The sequence below is a fragment of the Anabas testudineus genome, chromosome 8 (assembly GCF_900324465.2).
Source record: "Anabas testudineus chromosome 8, fAnaTes1.2, whole genome shotgun sequence".
NCBI classification, from domain to species: domain Eukaryota; kingdom Metazoa; phylum Chordata; class Actinopteri; order Anabantiformes; family Anabantidae; genus Anabas; species Anabas testudineus.
This window is the reverse complement of record NC_046617.1, coordinates 21263726-21282350: the sequence shown is the minus strand read 5'-3', so window position 1 is coordinate 21282350 and position 18625 is coordinate 21263726. Positions and strand designations below refer to the sequence as shown.

Below are 18625 nucleotides of genomic sequence, written 5' to 3'. Positions count from 1 at the left end.
ACTTCACGTGCAGAGACAGAGTAAGGAAGAGACACACACAGGATGTAAAAACAAACCCATTGCTTCTTTATTAGTTAGTCATTTTACAGTAGTCACTCATACGTAGCTGCCTTGAGTTGGTCTTTTTGTCTCTTTTTACTTTTTGTTCCAACGTCTTCCTCATTTTTTCCATCAACACAACAGAAGAGTCATGGACAAAATATAAAAAGAACAAAAAACAGAGAAAACCAGGATAAAATGCCCCGTTTCACAACAAAACCCACATTTGGCAAAATGTGATGATGATGATGATGATGATGATCCAGTGCATCTTTAAAACATTGATTCAGTTTTTTCTAAGAGAATACAGAGATATGTCAGGGCATCTGATTGGATAAGAGCTTTTCAGAGTTAAGGGTTATTGTCCAATCAGGTTTGATCTCTTCACTTGTATCTAGGTGAAGTTTGAAGCATCATTAACGGGACGATCCCGATCACATTGTTAAAAAAATAAAATAAAACCTGACCCATTCAGACTCGAACACAGTGAATGTTGATCTGGTGATTTTATGGCACAAGAAGTCGCCACGGCAACTTACACTTTACTCTCGAATACCTTTGGCAGCAGAACATCGAGCACACAGACCCGTAGACCGATGCATCACGACTGCAGCGCAGGTTTTCTTTTGATAACTGAGTTCTTGGACAGCAGAGCAGAGGAGATAATGCAACAATACAGTCTCTACAATCTCTGCCCAACATTTTCATCACCAGAACATCTGCTTGTCGTGTTCGTTAAAACTACAGAAATACAAAGTAGGATGTAAAGAACATGTTGGAACCCCACAACCCTCAGTGCTGCTGCCTCACCTAAGAAACAGCCAAGTTCACACATCACAGCTCAAATTAGGATTCACAAACATCCAGGCGTCATTTATGAAACAACATTTGTGTTAACGACCACGTCGGCGCGACATGAGCAGCTTGGACTGACGGACTGTTGCTTTAACAACAACCCCGACAGGAAAATTCAACATGTGGTCGGTTGATTTTTCATAAGTGAGGCCCCCCGAGATGCTACGGAAGCCCAGTCCAGCCAAGAACAGATGAAAAGTTAGGAATTAAAATTCAATAGTCATCAAGTTAGGGCACAATTAGTCTTATAATGGGTTTACCTTTCGAATTCTGAATTATTACACATAAATGATGAGATAATATTTCAAAGTGAGTCGAGTCCGAATTATTAAAACAGGAGATATGAGAATTCTCAGATATTAAGAACGAAGAATTAAGATGGTCAAAAAGTAAATCAAGATTCTGAGAAGACTGAATACTGGATTAGGATCCAATAAATCAAGGTGACGTGAAAGCTAACCCTAGGACAGTGTTTCAAGATGAGACAGTTGTCGTAAAATCTCAGATTTGACTTATTTTTCATCTGTTTTTGTGTTGTCATGGCAGAAACAGGCTCCCGTAGGAAACAATGCAGCAAACGGATGAATAATGCTCATAATGAACACAACAGATCTGTTAGAAAATAAACAGGACTGCTGTGTGGAGTATTACAAAAGAAAGTCAGAGATGGAGCTGTGTGTTCATCAGGAATGTCTCTGGACTGATGAGAGAGCTGCTGTGGCACAAAAATAAATTAAAACCTGGTTCACTGAAGAGAAACTAGAAGAAAAATACTCCTGAGACAAAATCTGACACATCCCCTCTCTGTGATGAACACAGGCAGACGGATGACGGAGGGACGTGGAAAAAGATGAATGATTGAGGCGAACGTTGAAGACGTCGAGTTTCAGTTTCAAACAGCGCTGTCGGAGGAAACGTGAAGGAAAACACCTCGGACCTAAACCACACCTGACCAAACTTCACCTGTGGGGCTGCCCCGACTCGTCTGAAGAACCTGCTGTTTAAAAAGGAACAGTCTGACATTTCAGAGGACACGTGTGTGGAAGATGGTTTCAGTTTCAGCCGGAGAACATAGCCTAGCTTAGCACAAAAACTGGAAGCAGGAGGAAACCGTTAGCCTCGCTTCATTTAAATAGTCTGAAAGATGTACATGTTGGATTACTGAACAGGTGTGGAGACAGAGATGTTGTGGCTTTAGATACAGTTTTAATCTAAGTGTATGGATAAAGAGAAGTGGCTGATATGTAGAGCTTCGTTTTTCTTGGTAATGCAGGTTAGAATAATCAAATCAATCAAAGAAAAATCGATCAAGTTTAGACAACAGTCGACACTTTAAAACTCCTGAACCAAGTCTGTTAAAGGCTGGATATCAGCTGGACACAGAAAAGATGTGTGATCTGATCTGATAGTCAGAACATTCCCACAGTGGGATGAGAAGATGGACCCAGGTGTGTTTAGCCTAGCTTAGCACAAAGACTGGAAGCAAAGGGACAGAACTCCACAGTCTTAATTACACTTGAACTCTGTGTGAGACAAATGTCAGAGACTGTTTGTTGTTGTTTTAAACTAGAAATTTTCTCAGACTTCCTGTGTGGGGGTGTCGGGAGGAGGGCACCGGCACCGTACAAACCACAGCAACTACAATCTTTCTGCAGCTACAGGCGAGTTGATGGATGCCTGGAGTGATGAGCGGTCAGAGGGTGGAAGGAAGGAGAGGAGTATGTTTAGGGGAAGGGGCAGGGGGTCATTTACATTAAACTACAGATATATACACACACCCAAAATTGTACAGAGAACAAATATGTACATGCTCAGGGTTTCTATTTTCTGTTAACTATTACCAACAACATTTCCCAACCTGTCTTTATTCCTCCTCTTCTGTCCTCACCAACAAAACCTGTTTGTCCAACAACGGTACAAATGTTGCACAGGTCCTCCTCCTCCTCCTCCTCCTCCTCCTCCTCCTCCTCCTCCTCACCTGTCTGTAGTGTAACAAGTTGGGAGGTGGGGGCTTGCAGGCTGTCTGGACGGAGCGTCACATTACGTGGAGCAGGACCTTAGCTGTTCTTTAGCAGCGTTCTGTCTTCGGGAGGACAGGACGACAAAGAGGAGGATGAAGCAGCAACAGTGGTGGTGGTGGTGGAGGAGGAGGAACAGGATGTGGAAGAGGTGGTGGAGGTGGAGGTGGAGGAGGTGGTGTGGGAAGGGAAGGAGAGCAGCTGTCCAGTCTCAGAGGAGAGGAGGGAGCAGAAGCGCAGGTCGGCCGTCTGCAGGGAGATGCAGCGACGCAGCAACGATACACACTGCTCCGTCACTTTACCACAGCCTGAAACACACAAACACAGAGTACTGCAGTAGTACTAGAGTACTAATGCTCCGTACAAGTAGTACTGCAGTAACTAACAAGTCCCTCTGTGCAGATGACCTCCTGGTTTGTTGATCATGATGAGTCATTTGCTGTCGTCTCATTGATTTACTTTAGTTCATTTTCTAAATTAAATTTTCAGACATTTCTTTCAAAACTCAAAACACAAGTGATCACACAGAAAACCTGAAACAACGTTGGACACGCGAATCCACCTTAAACGACGGCAGACACTAAGACCCAACATCAAAAAATGAAATCAAATTCTTACCAACATACCTGTGCAAAATGATAGATTCAAACCTGTCTCAGGTGCATTTACCTGCTAGGTTGATGTGGGTGAGGGTCTCTCTCAGGGGAGAGATGGGGGAGGTGAGGGTGTGCACCGTCTGGTCTGTGATGTTTCCACAGTGACTCAGGTCTAACCTGGTCAGGTGAGGAACGTAACGCACCAACAGACGGGACGATGCGTCCGTCAGGTCCAACGCAGCCAATCGCAGCTCGGTTATGTTCTGGAAACGCCCCACTTTGGTTTCACCGTGAGCTGATTGGTCAATCAGAGAGCAGGAAGTACATTAATAAACTATAAAAACAGATTTTATCTTGGTTATGTTTAGTTCTTTTATAGAATTAATTTATAATATAAAGTTTTTCGTTTATTTCTCCTTAATTTACCTGATATCAAACATCTAAAGTGTTCAGATTAACTTGAAAAGCAACAAACCTTAATTTCAAAACAAATATATTCTAAGGGGCATATATTTATATAATATAATAATAATATTTCCACAATTAAATTTAAAACACGTGGTTATACATTAAAAGCAGTTTAAGGGCCACTGAAGGAGAAAGAAATCAAATATTAACTTTAACTTTTTTAATTTTCCAATTCATATCAAATTCAGGTGCTAATCTGAATTATTATGACTTAGAATATCTGAACATATTATAATGTTTTCAAAGTGTGATTAGTTTTAGAATTGATCCACAGTTTTTACCTATTTAAAAGTCACTTAACCCTAAACTCACTGCATAATTTTAGGTTGTAATTTCAATGTTATCAACAAGTGCTAACACAGAATTTCTATCACAACCTCTTCTGGACGTGGTCTGAATAATAATCTGTTCACATAATCGTTTTATCTAAAAACTACTTAAACAACATTTAATTGTTCAGAACTCGATCCCAGAACCCATGGATGGTTCTTCCTGACATTTACACATTACTAAACTAAAACAATCTTGCTGCCTGGTCCGTGATTCTCACCTGTCCTGGTGTCCGGTGGGGGGGCCAGCAGCTCTCTCAGATGTGAGTCTTTGAGGTCTTCCACTCTGCTGAGATCCAGCAACTTTAAACAGGGACAGACTGTCTGGCACAGCGCTGAGACCGCCGGCCATGGACAACCGGACACATTCAGCTCCAGCAGACCTGAACAGGACAGAGGGGTCAGGTGAGACTTGGGTGATAGTCGAAGAGCAAGAACCACCAGCAGGACATGAAAGTGGAGAACAAAGACAACACAGTTCCTCTTTGTATGACAGTGTTTTGTCCATACTTTAAACTTGTTAGACACTCACTGGTCACTTTCTCAGGAACACCTGTACAATCTAATGTAATCCAATACACTAGGATTAACAGGTGGTTATAGTGGTTTGGCCTTTGAAGCAGTAAAACATTAGTGGTGTTGTGACTGACTCACGTGGCCAAACTTTTATTTGGCGAAATCAAGGTGGTATCACGAAGGTCGTGGGGTTCAGTCAGCGTGTTGACGCAGAATTTAGAACCAGGAGTGGTGACTTGAAATATATATACAATAACTACAACTAATAATTTAAATATGCGAGTGATGTTTTTGAGAAAGTTCAACTGGAAAAAGCCCATGAGGTGCGTCGATACCTTGTAAGCGGTTGATGAGCCACATTAACTGTTTCTTGGAGATGTTGGTATAACCCAGGTTTAGGGAAACAGGCTGTCGGCGAATTATACCGCTCAGCATCGGGGGTGTGATGGAGCGCTGCCGGCTCAGATCGATCTGAGTCCACAACCTCTTATCACAGCACCTGAAGAAGTACACGTTGAAGTTAGGGCAGTAATCAATCACATTCTTAATCTAAATTTAACACACACAATAATTTCAGCTGTGAGAGCATTTCAAAATATTTGAATACAAAGACTTATGGCAGATAAGTGAATCAATCAAGTAACCTGGTAACTGGAAAACCGAGTATACATGCAGCAAAAGAGTAATCTGATTACTCCTCTAGTCCAGAGATTTTAACTCCTTTTTTTTTTAATTGACAGCTGTGAGAGAAACAGACAGAACTCCTATTTACAGCACAGACTGTCTGAATTATTGAAACACACAGTGAAAAGTGACTAATTTAGACATCTACAGGGAACTTTGTGGTGAATGTCTGCAGCCTTTGTCCTAAACATGATATGTTGTAAAAAGCTGATTAGAAACCTGGTTACAAATTTACATGGAAATCACAGAAATCCAAGTTCTCTAATCCACTACCCCTTTTACAGAATGACATCAGAGTACTGGAGAAAGCCGACAGCAACCTGCAGGTAAACGTACCGAATAAATGCATGACACCAATGTTAAAGGTCTAAGCCTCTTACTTCACCGTCCAGATGCAATACTGGAAACATGCCTACTGACTGATTTCAAACAGCCCTTAATGTGATGAAATGTGATATTCACTCATTAAAGTATTGTTGTAATGTAATGTTTAATTTACTCTCTGACGATGAGCCTGTGATGTTCTAAAGCTGCTTTCAGACGTGAACCGTAAACATATCTACACATCACCTAGAGGAGCTGCACGTGGTGGAAGTTACCTGGACTAGTCCAGACAAATCCAGCTGTGGTCGACTCCCAGCGACAGCGAATGTGTTTATACGTGTGAAAGGTCGGTTCACCTGTGTTTGTGTGTCTGAAATTCAGGATGTCATCTCACAGTTTGACTGCTGCTACGACCTCTTTCTGCTAAACAGCCAATCGCAGTGTCACACGAAATGACGAGACTTTCCACTCACCCCAACCGGTTGAGGCAGATGGCCGCCCACTATGAGCCTGGTTCTGCTGGAGGTTTCTTCCTCTAAAGGGAGTTTTTCCTCTCCACTGTTGCCTAAAGCTTGCTCAAATGGGATTGTTGGGTTTTCTCTATCATTTTTTGTATAAATATTTTCTGTAAGGTCTTAAACCTTAAACACTGTAAAGTGCCTTGAGATAACTTCTGTTGTAAATTGGCGCTATACAAATAAAACTGAATTGAATTGAATGGAAGTTTATTACCCCCTGTGGCACATGGTTGACACTAGACTCAGTTTCCGATATTATTATTAGAACCTTTACAAGTCAATATCATCCATCTTATCACTATGATTAACTGGGAAATCAGAAGTAAACACCTGGTTCTGGACTCTATCAGGTGTGAACGTGGCCGTTCGGCTCGATTCGGTTGTTAAACTCACCAGCGGCTCCAGGTGCGGCAGACCCTCATGCAGACACACAGCTCCCGGTGGCTCAGGTACGTGAAGACTCTGAGCCACACATCCCGGGTCATAATGTGGGAGGAGCCACAGTCCAGAGGCAGACAGCTGGGCTCCGGGCAGGTGGGGGGGGGGCGCACCAAGTGTCTCTCCATTTGAACAGGCCGGGGGGGCGAGGGCACGGCCGGCGGGCTGCGCTTCATCATCTGAGAACGCGGAGCGAGACGGGACGGCTGTGAGCAGGGAGACGCCGCCATTGCTGACATCATGAGACCAGCTCCCCCCGGGCCTCCCCCACTTCCCCCGTTTGAGGTAGGGAGGGAGGAGGAGGACACGTTGTTCCTGGATGTCTGGTTCTTGCTGTTGCTACGAATCTTGTTGCCGCGGCTCCCGCTGCCTTTGGTCCCGCCCCCTCCTCCCCCACTGTGCCTGTGATTGGTCAGAATGCCGCTGGCATTCTCCTTCTCGCCTCCCTCCCTCCCACCTCCCGTTCCCCCTCGTGTCCGTCCATTGCGTGCCTCCTGCCCGTTGCTGCGCTGCTTCCCCGTGAAGCCATCATGCTGTGAGGACGGGGGCATCTGATTGGAGGAGAGGGGGGAGGGTGGAGGAAGGGAAGTAGAGTTCTTCCTGGTTCTGTCCGAGGTGGGGGTGTCCTCCTCATCTCCATCTATCAGTCCTTTCCGCCCCCGTTGAGGTAATCCTCCCTCTCCTCCACCTCTCCGCCGGGACTTGTCGCCCCCTCCCTGCTCCTCCTCTCGCTCGTCCTCCTCCCCCCTACCTCCCTCTCCCTCTGACTCCTCACTGGCGCTGAAGCCCAGCTCGGCCAGACGCCGCTCCCTCTCCCGCTCCCGCTCCCGCTCGCTGCGACTCCTTTCTCTCTCCGCCCGGCCACCGCTGCTACTGTTTCCATAGGCAACGGGAGGAGGCGGGGCCGGTGAGGAAGACAAGGGTGAGGAGCCTCCTCCTCCCTGCTCCCCTCTCAGGGAGTCGTCAGAGTCGGACTCAGAGTCGGACTCTGAGCTGGAGGAGGAGGACGACGATGAATCGGGCCGACGCTCCAGCAGACACATCCTCTTGAATCGCTCCAGCTTCTCTCTGTGGTGGGAGCGCTGGTCTGCACTCGAGGTCCCCCCCGGACCTCCCCCGCCTCCTCCAGGTTGAGAAGAAGCAGTTGAGGAGCCCTGCAGTCCTGCTGCTCCTCCTCCTGATGACGTGGGACCATTCGACTCCACCGCCTCCTGTTTGGGTTTCTGATGGAGAGAATGAAACATTACAGCTAAATAAAAATGATATATTTACTGAACTAACGTCAACAAGTGGAAAATCCAAGAAATCAATAAATAAATAACAGCAACGTGTTCCTCATGTGCTCTGTTAGAGCCTTTTTAAAGTACATTTAGTCATCTAGCAGACGCTTTAAAATAAAATATTACTTTACTTTTATTCTAAAAGTCTAAAACTTTTATTATAAAAGTAATGTAATCTAATAGCAGATTAAACCTGAACAGGATGAGGATTATTTAACAAGTAGGTAAATTCACGGACACTGTATCGTCAGGACACAGCGTCGGTATAAGGAAAAACAGATCAAGTCGATCAGCTACAACATTAACGCCACCTGGTGGCTGTAGTGTTGTGCTGGACAGGGATCGGCGTGGTGAAGATTTACTGCTAGATATCACAGCTTGTTGTTGGGCCGTGCAGCGCTACAGTATGTTGAATAAATTAAGCCTTTGTGAAGCTTTCGTACCTTTTTCAGGCGTTTCTCGTGGGGCCCTTTCATCTGGAGGGAAACAGAAAGAAGACACACAGTAGTTCAGCTCAACACATACAGACGGGTCAGTTTATTAGGCAAAAAATTATTATCTTCATTAGCTGAAACTTCCAGACTAATTAATGTTACAGTAATTCATTCATATTCTATCAGACAGTTGCTGGAAAGGTGTGCGACTGGATTACTGTAACACCTATGGTGACTGAGGTCAAGGCGTTCACCTTCTTTTTGGGCCCACTGTCCTGAGGCAGCTCCTTCTCCTTTTTCCTCTTGTGCCCCCCCTCTGTCCTCCCCCCATCGTCGAGGGAGGGAGGGGGTTTCTTTTTAGGCGGAGGGTCATCGGTGAGCTTCCAGCGGCCCACTGCCCCATTATCCAACCTTCGCTTTCCTGAGCCGTCCGCTTGGTCCTGGAACCAGGTTTGAGACATTCAGACTGGACATGTTCAAATCAAGTCATCTTCAACCACAAGCTGCGTTACCGAACACCAACAAAACAAATTCAAAACCTAAATTCAAACTTTACCACCAGAGGGGAAAATGTAAAATATGTACTGAGAACAGCAGAGAGTGAAGAAATAAATAATAATCATAATAAAAATATAAAGTCAGTCAAGTTGTAGTGTGAAGAAACGTAACAATAGCGATAAAGTTATTTTATGAGAGCGAACAGACATATTGTATAAAATATGAATTTCCAATTCAATCAGTGTTTTTTGAACATGCCTTTCTTCTAGAAGTACTACATTTTCCTGTGTATTACAACTAGAGACGCATTACTGCTATTTTCTTAAAAGACTTAAAATCAGTGTTTATCTTCTGTATAGTACATTTTGAACTCAGAACTATATGTGGTGTAAATTCTGCCACCAAAGTACCACGTGGAATCAAGGGTACGTTTCTGAACCACTGTTCTGGTCTGGCTCTCACCTTACTGGTTTTGCCCTCCTTGTGGCACTTTGGACATTCCCAGCAGTTCGGGATCTCGTCGTTGATGATTCCTTCAGCTTTACCCATCTGATGAGACAAAAACACAGAGTACACAACAGTCAGTCTACAAATACAGGACGCTTGTGTTACATAACATTTAAATTCTTAAAGTTTACTGTATTTGTGTGATTATTTGCATTATGGAAGTTTTTGGACAGAGAATTAATCATGTTGATTGTAGTCAATGCTGTGAAGGAGTTTTCATCCACCAGCGACGGAATTCGTTCGTCATTCACCACAGTTGTTTCCTGAGCTTTCTGACGTTCCTGAATTCACCAAAGGTTTTAGCTCCTCTCACGGATTAGGTTTGCCTTTTCAGTCTAATGCTGATTTGATTACTGACAGTGACAACAACAGGTTCTAAATTAAACACCTGAAACCAACTCTCTCTTCTGTTTATTTGGAAATTAACTAACGATGGAATCTTACACATCTGGCCATTAAACAGCTGAGCTGAACATCTTGATTTCAAAAGTGGTTCTGAATTTAAAATGAGGGAAACTGTGTCCTGGACTGACTTTTATAAGTTTTCTAAACCGTTTTTAAGTTAAGAAGATTTTTAACCTTTGTCATTCACAGAGTCCAAACGTTGACCTTTAACCTCTCCATGTTTGGTAACTGACCTTGAGACAGCTGGGGTGGATGATTTCGTTGCAGATGGTGCACTCCATCAGACAGAGGCTGAACTTCTCCTCCTCAGAGTCCACTGTGTCCTCCTTCCCCGCCTCCCCACATGCAAAACACACCGCTGTGTGAGGCAACACCGGCTGTACAGAAAGACACAAACAAGTGAGGTAGACTAGGGCATCTATCGACACCAGCTGAGGCTAAATTGATTTACTCTGTTGCGTTACTGAATCCCAGCAGAACTGTAAGGGTGCTCACAACTGCTAACAGATATTTTCTTTACTCAAGGAGCAGAATGTGCAAAGTGAAGCAAACATCTTCTAATGTTTTCTCTGACAAAAATGATCCATGACAAACAGGCCAACAGGGGCCTCAGGCTAACTTGAATGAGTTCAGCACGAAGCTGCTCTGCTTTTAACTGGAACCTCCAGAAGAGTTTTAGTCACCTTTGAACCACTTCTCAGGACACCAAACGTCTGAGGGTGGAGGAATTAACATGGTCAGTGTCACCAATTAGCTTTGGTTTGAAGTCATTTGGAAACAGTTTAGACTTGCTCCTAAAATGTTCTGGTCATTTCTGGGTTTAAATATCCAGTTTATTCATATATTATAAATGTTCATATGGTCTAAGTCTTTATTTCATGTTATGCAGACACTGGTTTTTGCCACTTATGTTGAACTGATGAAAACTCAACTTAACGAAATTTACGAACAACCTAAAAGTGGAGAAACCACCAGAGGGCGTCACACCTACAGCCTCCTCCTGCTGCTGGTGGAGTAATGACAGGAACCTCGGCCTCCCTTCCACTTCACCCTCTTCCTCTCCTCCACATACTGCATGCATCCCTCCCTCCCTCCCTCCCTCCCTCCCTCCACAGTCACAAATGAAACCAATACTTCCTGCTCACCCACCTCCACCCAAAAGCACAAATAAATAAAGAGAACAGAACAGAAATAATATGAAGTGCAGCAGATCACCCGGCTCAGTGTGTTAAAGCATCTCTGTGAAACCATGGAGATGGATCAAAGCCAACTCACAGCTCCAGCAACCATCTCCGGTTGCCACGGAAACCCAGCATCGTTGCCTGCTGGGTTTCAGCTCTCTGCTGATGCTATTTGAGGAATCGACACACAAAAACATAGAAAAAATAAATCACACCTTCGGTGTTTGAAGATGATCTGACTCGGTGTGTTCTTGTCTTTCTACTGTGGTGTGGACATATTTTGGTACAATACCGTCACTCTGAGGACGCGTTGTCCAGTCTTTCACAGCTGGAGGTGGTTGTTTGAAGGTTGAGAATAGGTTTTACGGTTCGGTTGTAGAGAGTCTGATGTCTGAATATCATCATAACTACAGAGAGACCTTGCTGTAATACATCAGTAGGTGTAATGGGTCAACGTCATTCTGTGGAGCAGGAGGTGACACCAGCATCATGTCTTTTTATATGTATATTCAGGTTCTGCTGTTGGGCTTCTATCTTTGTGAGGACCAGTTTGAAGAGGGAGAGCATTTTGTCCAGTTCTCACTTGGGTCAAACCACTGAGATTGAGCTGCGATTCTAAAGACTAAGAATTATAAACACTATAAGGTTTTAATTTGGTGGATGTGACACCAACAAACATCCCTGTCTCTTTATTTTGATCAACATTTCTCTAGTTATTCACATCTAATTTTAGAACATGTTAAAGCTAAAGCTACAGATCATGTGTTTCCTGGAACAAATCCTCATGATTTCCTAAACATTAGCTGGAATATGACTGGTTACTGTATTAACGGTTAATGGATCAGAGAACCTAGATTAGTCCGGGTGGATTTCTCCTGAACAAACCGGTTTCAAGAGCGTGTGTGCAGAACAAAAGTCTGCAGACAGGGAAATAGTGAACTGGAGTATCTGGATGAAAGCAGAGATCACTATATGGAGTGATGTCTCCTCGTGTTTAAATCTATCTGAGGTGCGTCTGTGCGAGACCTGTGAGCCATGCTCCCAAAATACATCCATGATCACTCATCTGCTCACTGTATGTAAACATGTCTACGTGTCTTTAAACTGATGTCTCTGAGTAACCAGGTCACTGAAATGGATGGACAATTACTGGTCAGAGGTTACACTAGGTATCAGTCCTCACCAGGTGCAACAGAGCTAGTCAATCAGTCAGAGAGGAGATACATGTCCATCATCAACCTTCTGTGTGTGTGTGTGACTCACCGCCGTGCACTGTCTCAGGAGGCAGGACTGCTTCATCCGGCCGGGCCCTCCGAACTTCTTCATGTCCTTACAGAAGTGACACTCCCCACACTCGGTCCTCATGCAGGCCTGGCAGCGCCGGCACCGCGTCCGCCTGCGCCTTGCCCCCCCGCCCAGCGCCTTACTGCCCGACATCCCCGAACAAGTCAGCTGCAACCAGACAGACACATAAAGGTTAGCATTAGAGTGTGTAGTAGAGGAAGAACCCTACTGGTTCTGTTCTCTTAAAAATGTATTTATGCATGGCCTGCTTGCTTTTCCACAGATCTCCTTGTAGGCTGTGCAGATCATATTTTGATTCTAATGATGCAGTAATCCCATCGCAACCAGGTCCCACATGAAATAGGGGGCCAACCTCAACAGGATAATTTTCTGTTAATGCAAAGATAAAGTATAAACAAATTTATTTTTTTATTATTGTAGATGAATTAGTTTTCATCGATCTGACATCATTCTTAAAAATATTTAAATGCTTTATGTAACATTTGATAGAACTGAATCAACGACATCTTTAGTTGGAACTAAAGATTATTTTTACTACTGAATAATCTGCAGATTCAATCAGTTTGTGACTTTGTGAATCCAAACTCAATCTGAAGCTCAGTTTCTGATGTTTAGCTTGAACTGAAAACATCACATTTTAATTTAAGACATTTCAGAACAGTTATCATGGTGAATCAACAACACAGGTTTTCCCACACGGCTCCGGACTGTCAGGACCAGATGGTTCAACAGTTTCAGCACAAAGAGAGGAAGGAAACATGGAGCTTAGAGGAGCAGGAGGTGATGTGTGTCTGTCTGTCAGAGGGGAGGCAGATTAACCCCCCACTGTAAAAAAAATCATCCTGTAATGAAAGCTCACAGCTGAAACATGCTGCTGCCAACACAGAGCTAAAACAATTCCACAGAGAAGTCACCTAGTTCTTTTCTCAAGTGACAATTTAAAATGTCAGAACATAATTTCCCACAGACCAATTAAATATATTCAAATATCTTGTTTTATTCAGAAAATTAACTAAAAAAACAGCAATAAATGCATCACCTTTTATTTTGCTGTGTGGTCTCATTACAGTTACTTTTTATTTTTACCATTTTGATAAAAATAACAAGTTAACAGCCATCAATAGTCAAGCGGACATGTTTTACCCACATACTTACTTCATATTATCTTTAGTCTCCTGTGAGCTGCCGTTTAAAACATAAAGCTGCTCATTTTCTGTATGTTTACTGTTTTCAACAATTCCTACACAAAAACTAAAACCAACAATGAACTCCCTTTATCCACCCCAATGTCTGTCAGTTGAACGTGATATTATCCGATTGTGCCACACAGCCCCATTACTGTCAAATACTATTAAAAACAAAGTCACGGTTTCTGCAGTGATTCTTCTAAGATGGGGAAAAAAGATCTGTAAGTTGTTTAGCACGATGAAAACAGTTGGTAACTTCATTTCAAGTTTAGAACAGGTGATTTCTGATATTAAAAGCCTTAGTGCGAGTTAAAAACTGCCTTGTTTAGTCTCTGGTTTGTTTTCCCTTGCGCCTTTTTCACTCTGTTGATCTAACTAAATCAAACCGTTCAAAAGAAATCTCCTGGCATGTTAGAGACCCAACAAGTAATCAGCAGCATAAATGATGATCTGTTGCTGCTTTGGTGGTATTACCACCGCAGGTATTTTTAATAAAGCGTTGTTATGATGCCTAGGATACAGTTGATACTTAATAACAGCTGACATTTATTTATCTTTATCGATTCAAATAATTTTCAACCATTAAATTACAAAAATTTCTGATTCCAGCAACTACAACCAGAGATTTCAGCTAAAATTATTATTTTTCTTTAGATAAAATTTTAAATCCAACACATTAATTAACCGTCAAAACAATCAGTTGAAGCTCAGGGTATGACTGATATTTTGCATCCTTTTAAGATACATTTTTATATATGCTCTATTACCCCAGCAGATTTATCAGTATTACTTTATCAGTTTGGATGATCCCAGATAAGGTACCTCCATAGTAGTCTGTAGAGGACGTCGGACCCTCAGGCCACCCTCGTGAAGTCTGTTTGTGATAGTTTGGCCAAAGACATTCTCTTACTGTGTAATGAAATAAAGAGCAAATTATTTCATTACACAATAAGAAATAATTAGAAAAAACATTCTACATATTTCAGCTCTAGAAGAGTTTTTAAATGTTTTAAAAACACCAAAAAGAAATCTGATCAAAAACAGCTAATCTGACAGACGTCGCCTTTAGGGAACATTTATAGACCATAAATTATAGATCAATAATAGAAAATAATAGATGAATTGATTGAGTAAAACTGATCCTCACTTGACACTAGGGGTGAATATTGAGTTTAAATCAGCTCATCTTGTCTTTATGCTCATCTCTTGCTCTTTTTCTGCTTCTTGTGTCAAAGTAAATTCTACATTTTGGGATGGTTGATGATTGTTATTTTAATAGCCCATATTCTATCAAACAAAACATTAACAACAATACAAACCTATTTTATTTCTGCTGCTTTTCTCCGTTTTATGTCATGAGAAACTCAGTTTTTATAAGGAAAATTAATCTAGATTAACTGATCATGACAATATACCATCTATTTCATTTAAACCGTCAGTACTGCGATGTTTACATTGACATAATGTCAAACATACAGTCCAGAACCCACAGAAACTCAGTTTAGCACCATTTATATCACAGAAAATCACCTTTGAGAAGCTGAAATCATCTGATATTTGACACTTGAGCTTGAAAAACTACAACAATTCTTCAGGTATCAAAATAGTTGCTGATTCATTTTCAGTCCATGGATATACCAGCAAATACATCACTTGTTGAAGCTTTATTTCAGACTTTAACCCCTCCTAAGACCATTTCTTGAAGGATTTAAATGAAATGTTTAAAGACTTTTTAAGACCTGCAGAATAATGAAGATGCGCATCTGGCACCACTTGGAGATAGGTGCTAACGGCTAACAGCTAGCGCGTCACATTAACCTACATTTAGTTAGAACAAGCAAACAAAAGACACCTGGAAACGTGTATAAACGTTACCTGTGCTGTTAATTAGACAACCATGTGTCCCAGGTGACACACTACCCTGGCCCACTACCCAGCTCTGTGAACGGAGGCTATCGTTACGGTTGCTGCCATGCTAGCAGCTAGCTGTCCGTTCGCCCCCTGCAGTAAGCTTCCTCTTTCATTATCTCTCCGTGGATAAAACCACCGAGCGGGCAGATGTGGCTCCATCCAAACACGGCCAGTAACAATAACGACATTGAACGACAGGTGCTCACCTCTTCGTATCAGGTCGCATACTCCTGGGTCGCTCATTAGAAATAATATTAGCCAACAGTTAGCCAACGTTAGCTTGTGTGCAGTGCAGCTAGCCGTCCGCTTCCTTGTTCCTTTCTCCGCCAGGCTGCTGGGAGCTCCGGGCTGCTTCACACGCGTCCCATCTTAGTGACCTCCGGTGGTCCGGTTAGCTCCCGGGCTAACCTCCCGGACCCGCTATGGATCTAAATGTCTCCAATCTGATCGATATCGATAAAGTGAAGGGCGCAGTGAGTCGTGCCCATTCACTCCCCCTCTCTCTCTCTCTCTCTCTCCCTCCCAGTGTGAGTCTAGCTCTCTCTCCCCACTCAGCACGTTACAACGTGTTCCTCTCCTCCTCTTCCCGGGGGGGGGGGGGGCTTCAAAACACCTCATCTACCTGAAGAGACGAGCTTTAAATCCACGCTCATGGGAAACCCTCTGCAGGAATCAGGTCCCGCAGATCACCGCATTAACACGCACCAGATAATGTGGACACGGGGACGCGCGGCTATTGTTCTCCGTGTCTATTGTGTGGCTGCTGGCTGCGGGGCTGTGCGTGATTCGGTTCAGTGCTGCGAATCAGCTGGCCTCCTGTGGCCCGTTTAACCCCCCACATTGATTACATCACTCAGGTGACTACAGAGATCGCGCACGGTGTTTAGCCCAGAGGAAGAAAAAATCAAATAAATAAATAACTGTAGTAAATAAAATACGGGCAGTGACAATATACAGCCCCGCCTCTACGTGCTTACGTCACCAAGCGTCAGGTACAGAAGTGCATTTTGGGGTGTGTAGTTTTCACTGCACTGTAAAATTCATTTCCCCATCATTTTATAAAATAAAAAATCTAATCAGAAAGTGAAAAACATTTTATATAGCGTAAACAGACTCTTAGTATCACATGAAAATGATTATTATCACGGAACAAGGATTTTGGTGGAACGTGAATAATATGTTATTATAAAGTTAAAATATAGATGACATAACAAGTTTTGACACAAAAAATATTTTATTATACCATGAACAAGATCTTTGTAGTCTTTGTTAGTCTCATGTGGCACCTTTAACCCCCAACATTGATTACATCATGTGACTACAGATGTTGTGCTCTGTTTTTTTCCTTAGAGACACAGGGAGAGCAAAAAACATAAATAGATAAATAAATAGATGTAAAATACATGAATACAAGTCACGTCAGCACGTATGTTTTGTTATTACTTTGACAAAAATATTGGCTCACCTGATCTATTCTTGTTTTAGCATACATATCTAGTAGAAATGTGAGATTGTGTGAGTCACATTATAACATTCAAGATTCAATTCAAAATTCAGAAAACTGTATTAATCCCAGAGGTTTGTTTGTTTTGCCTGGTTAAAGTTTCTCTCAACTCAGATAGAAAGAAAATGAACCACAACCAGAAAAGATCCACCTCAACACAAATACCGTAACATCGATACAGAAATCTCAATATATATACAGAATATGAGATTGATGAAAATACCTCAATAATGATAGTCCAGGGTAAAATGACAACAGAAATAGGAACAGATGAAGAAAGGATCTCCTGTGGTTCTTCGTGGAGCACTTGATGTTGATCAGTCTTGCTCCTGTGTCCAGCCAGCACACTGTGCAGTGGGTGGGAGAGATTGTTCAGGACTGAGAGGAGTTTGGACAGCATCCTCCTCTCAGCTACAACATGTAGAGGGTCCAGCTCCACCCCCAGAACAGAGCCAGACCTCTGGATCAATTAGTCTGTTAGTGTCTGCCACCTTCATGTTGCCGTCCCAGCAGACCACAGCATAAAAGATGACGCTGGAACCAACATGAAAAGTATTTTATCATACCATGAAAAATCAGTTATTCTAGTGTGAAAAAAGTATCAACATATGTATTTTGTTACTTTGTGATGGAAGCACTAATACACTAGTGTACAAATTACAGGAGCAAACAAGAATACCCATGTTATCTCTAAATTAGATAAATGAATCTAAATGAAAATGAACTCAAATATTCAAGCAAACTCAAAATTATCAAATTTTAAAGCACCATTAAGATTTAAGCCCAAATTATGACATAGCAATTGAAAATTGAACTATTGCTTCTAATTAAAACGGAATGAAAGTATAAATTGTATAGAAATATCAAACAGGTACAGAAATCTCTAAACTTCATCTTGTGGACTTTCATTTATGCTTTATTTATCCTTTATCCTTTATTTAATGGGCCTCCATACAAATTCATTTAGCTTCATTTAACTTCTTGTATGAGTAACGCACCCTGAGCTCCTCCCTACACCCTGTCATGTGTCATGTGTAGTTTTAATGTAATGTTTCATTGGTGTCTTTTACAGAAGCACATGTCAAACTGGAAAAGTAGGAAATTTCAAGAATGACACGAATAAAAAGTCTCCATAACTGTGTCATTAGCAGTGATCACACAGTCTTAACTCCCTCCCCCTCCCCGGCCTCTCCTGCTAGCTAACAGGCTAGGCTAGCTCGGTACTTAGCATCTCTGCTCAGTGTAATTAGTTGAGACGCACCGGCTCCATCTCTACTACGGTGCTGTTCGGATCTGACCTGACTCTCCTAAAATCCATATACAGACACGGCTCATACCGCAGGGACACAAAGTACAGGCATCCAGTTATCAAACGATTGAAGATGATTAAGCTCTTTTCACTGAAGCAGCAGAAGAAAGACGAGGAATCTGCTGGAGGAAACAGAACAGGAGCCGGGGGTAAAAAAGCCAGTGCGGCCCAGCTCCGAATACAGAAAGGTAGGTTAGTTGCCAACACCACCACCCGGTTAGCTGGCTGACTAGCTGGGTGACTGAATACCAGTAGTCCACAGAGTGACGGCGCCCCCTCGGTATACACGATAGGTGAACACAGAGGCTGAAAGCGGAAT

The 18625-nt window shown here is 42.6% G+C and overlaps 2 protein-coding genes across 2 annotated transcripts in view; one reads left to right on the top strand and one right to left on the bottom strand.

The window, feature by feature from the left end:
* Nucleotides 1–45: 45 nt before the first annotated feature.
* On the bottom strand, nt 46–16330 carry zgc:158376 (zf-CXXC and PHD_FXL19 domain-containing protein). The gene is made up of 11 exons (XM_026348378.1): nt 15700–16330; nt 12354–12542; nt 10143–10286; nt 9460–9546; nt 8754–8939; nt 8509–8541; nt 6741–8008; nt 5157–5320; nt 4527–4688; nt 3582–3803; nt 46–3220 (listed from the first exon to the last, which is right to left on the bottom strand). The coding sequence occupies exons 2-11, from the start codon at nt 12525–12527 to the stop codon at nt 2952–2954; spliced, it is 2709 nt and encodes a 902-aa protein (XP_026204163.1). The 5' UTR covers nt 12528–12542; nt 15700–16330; the 3' UTR covers nt 46–2951.
* A 1817-nt stretch (nt 16331–18147) lies between these two features.
* ube2m (ubiquitin conjugating enzyme E2 M) overlaps nt 18148–18625 on the top strand; it is a 5555-nt gene continuing 5077 nt past the window's right edge. Inside the window, exon 1 of the mRNA XM_026349267.1 lies at nt 18148–18494. Within this exon, the coding sequence (XP_026205052.1) occupies nt 18380–18494 (115 nt within the window). The 5' untranslated portion in view covers nt 18148–18379. The remainder of the gene's footprint in view (nt 18495–18625) is intronic.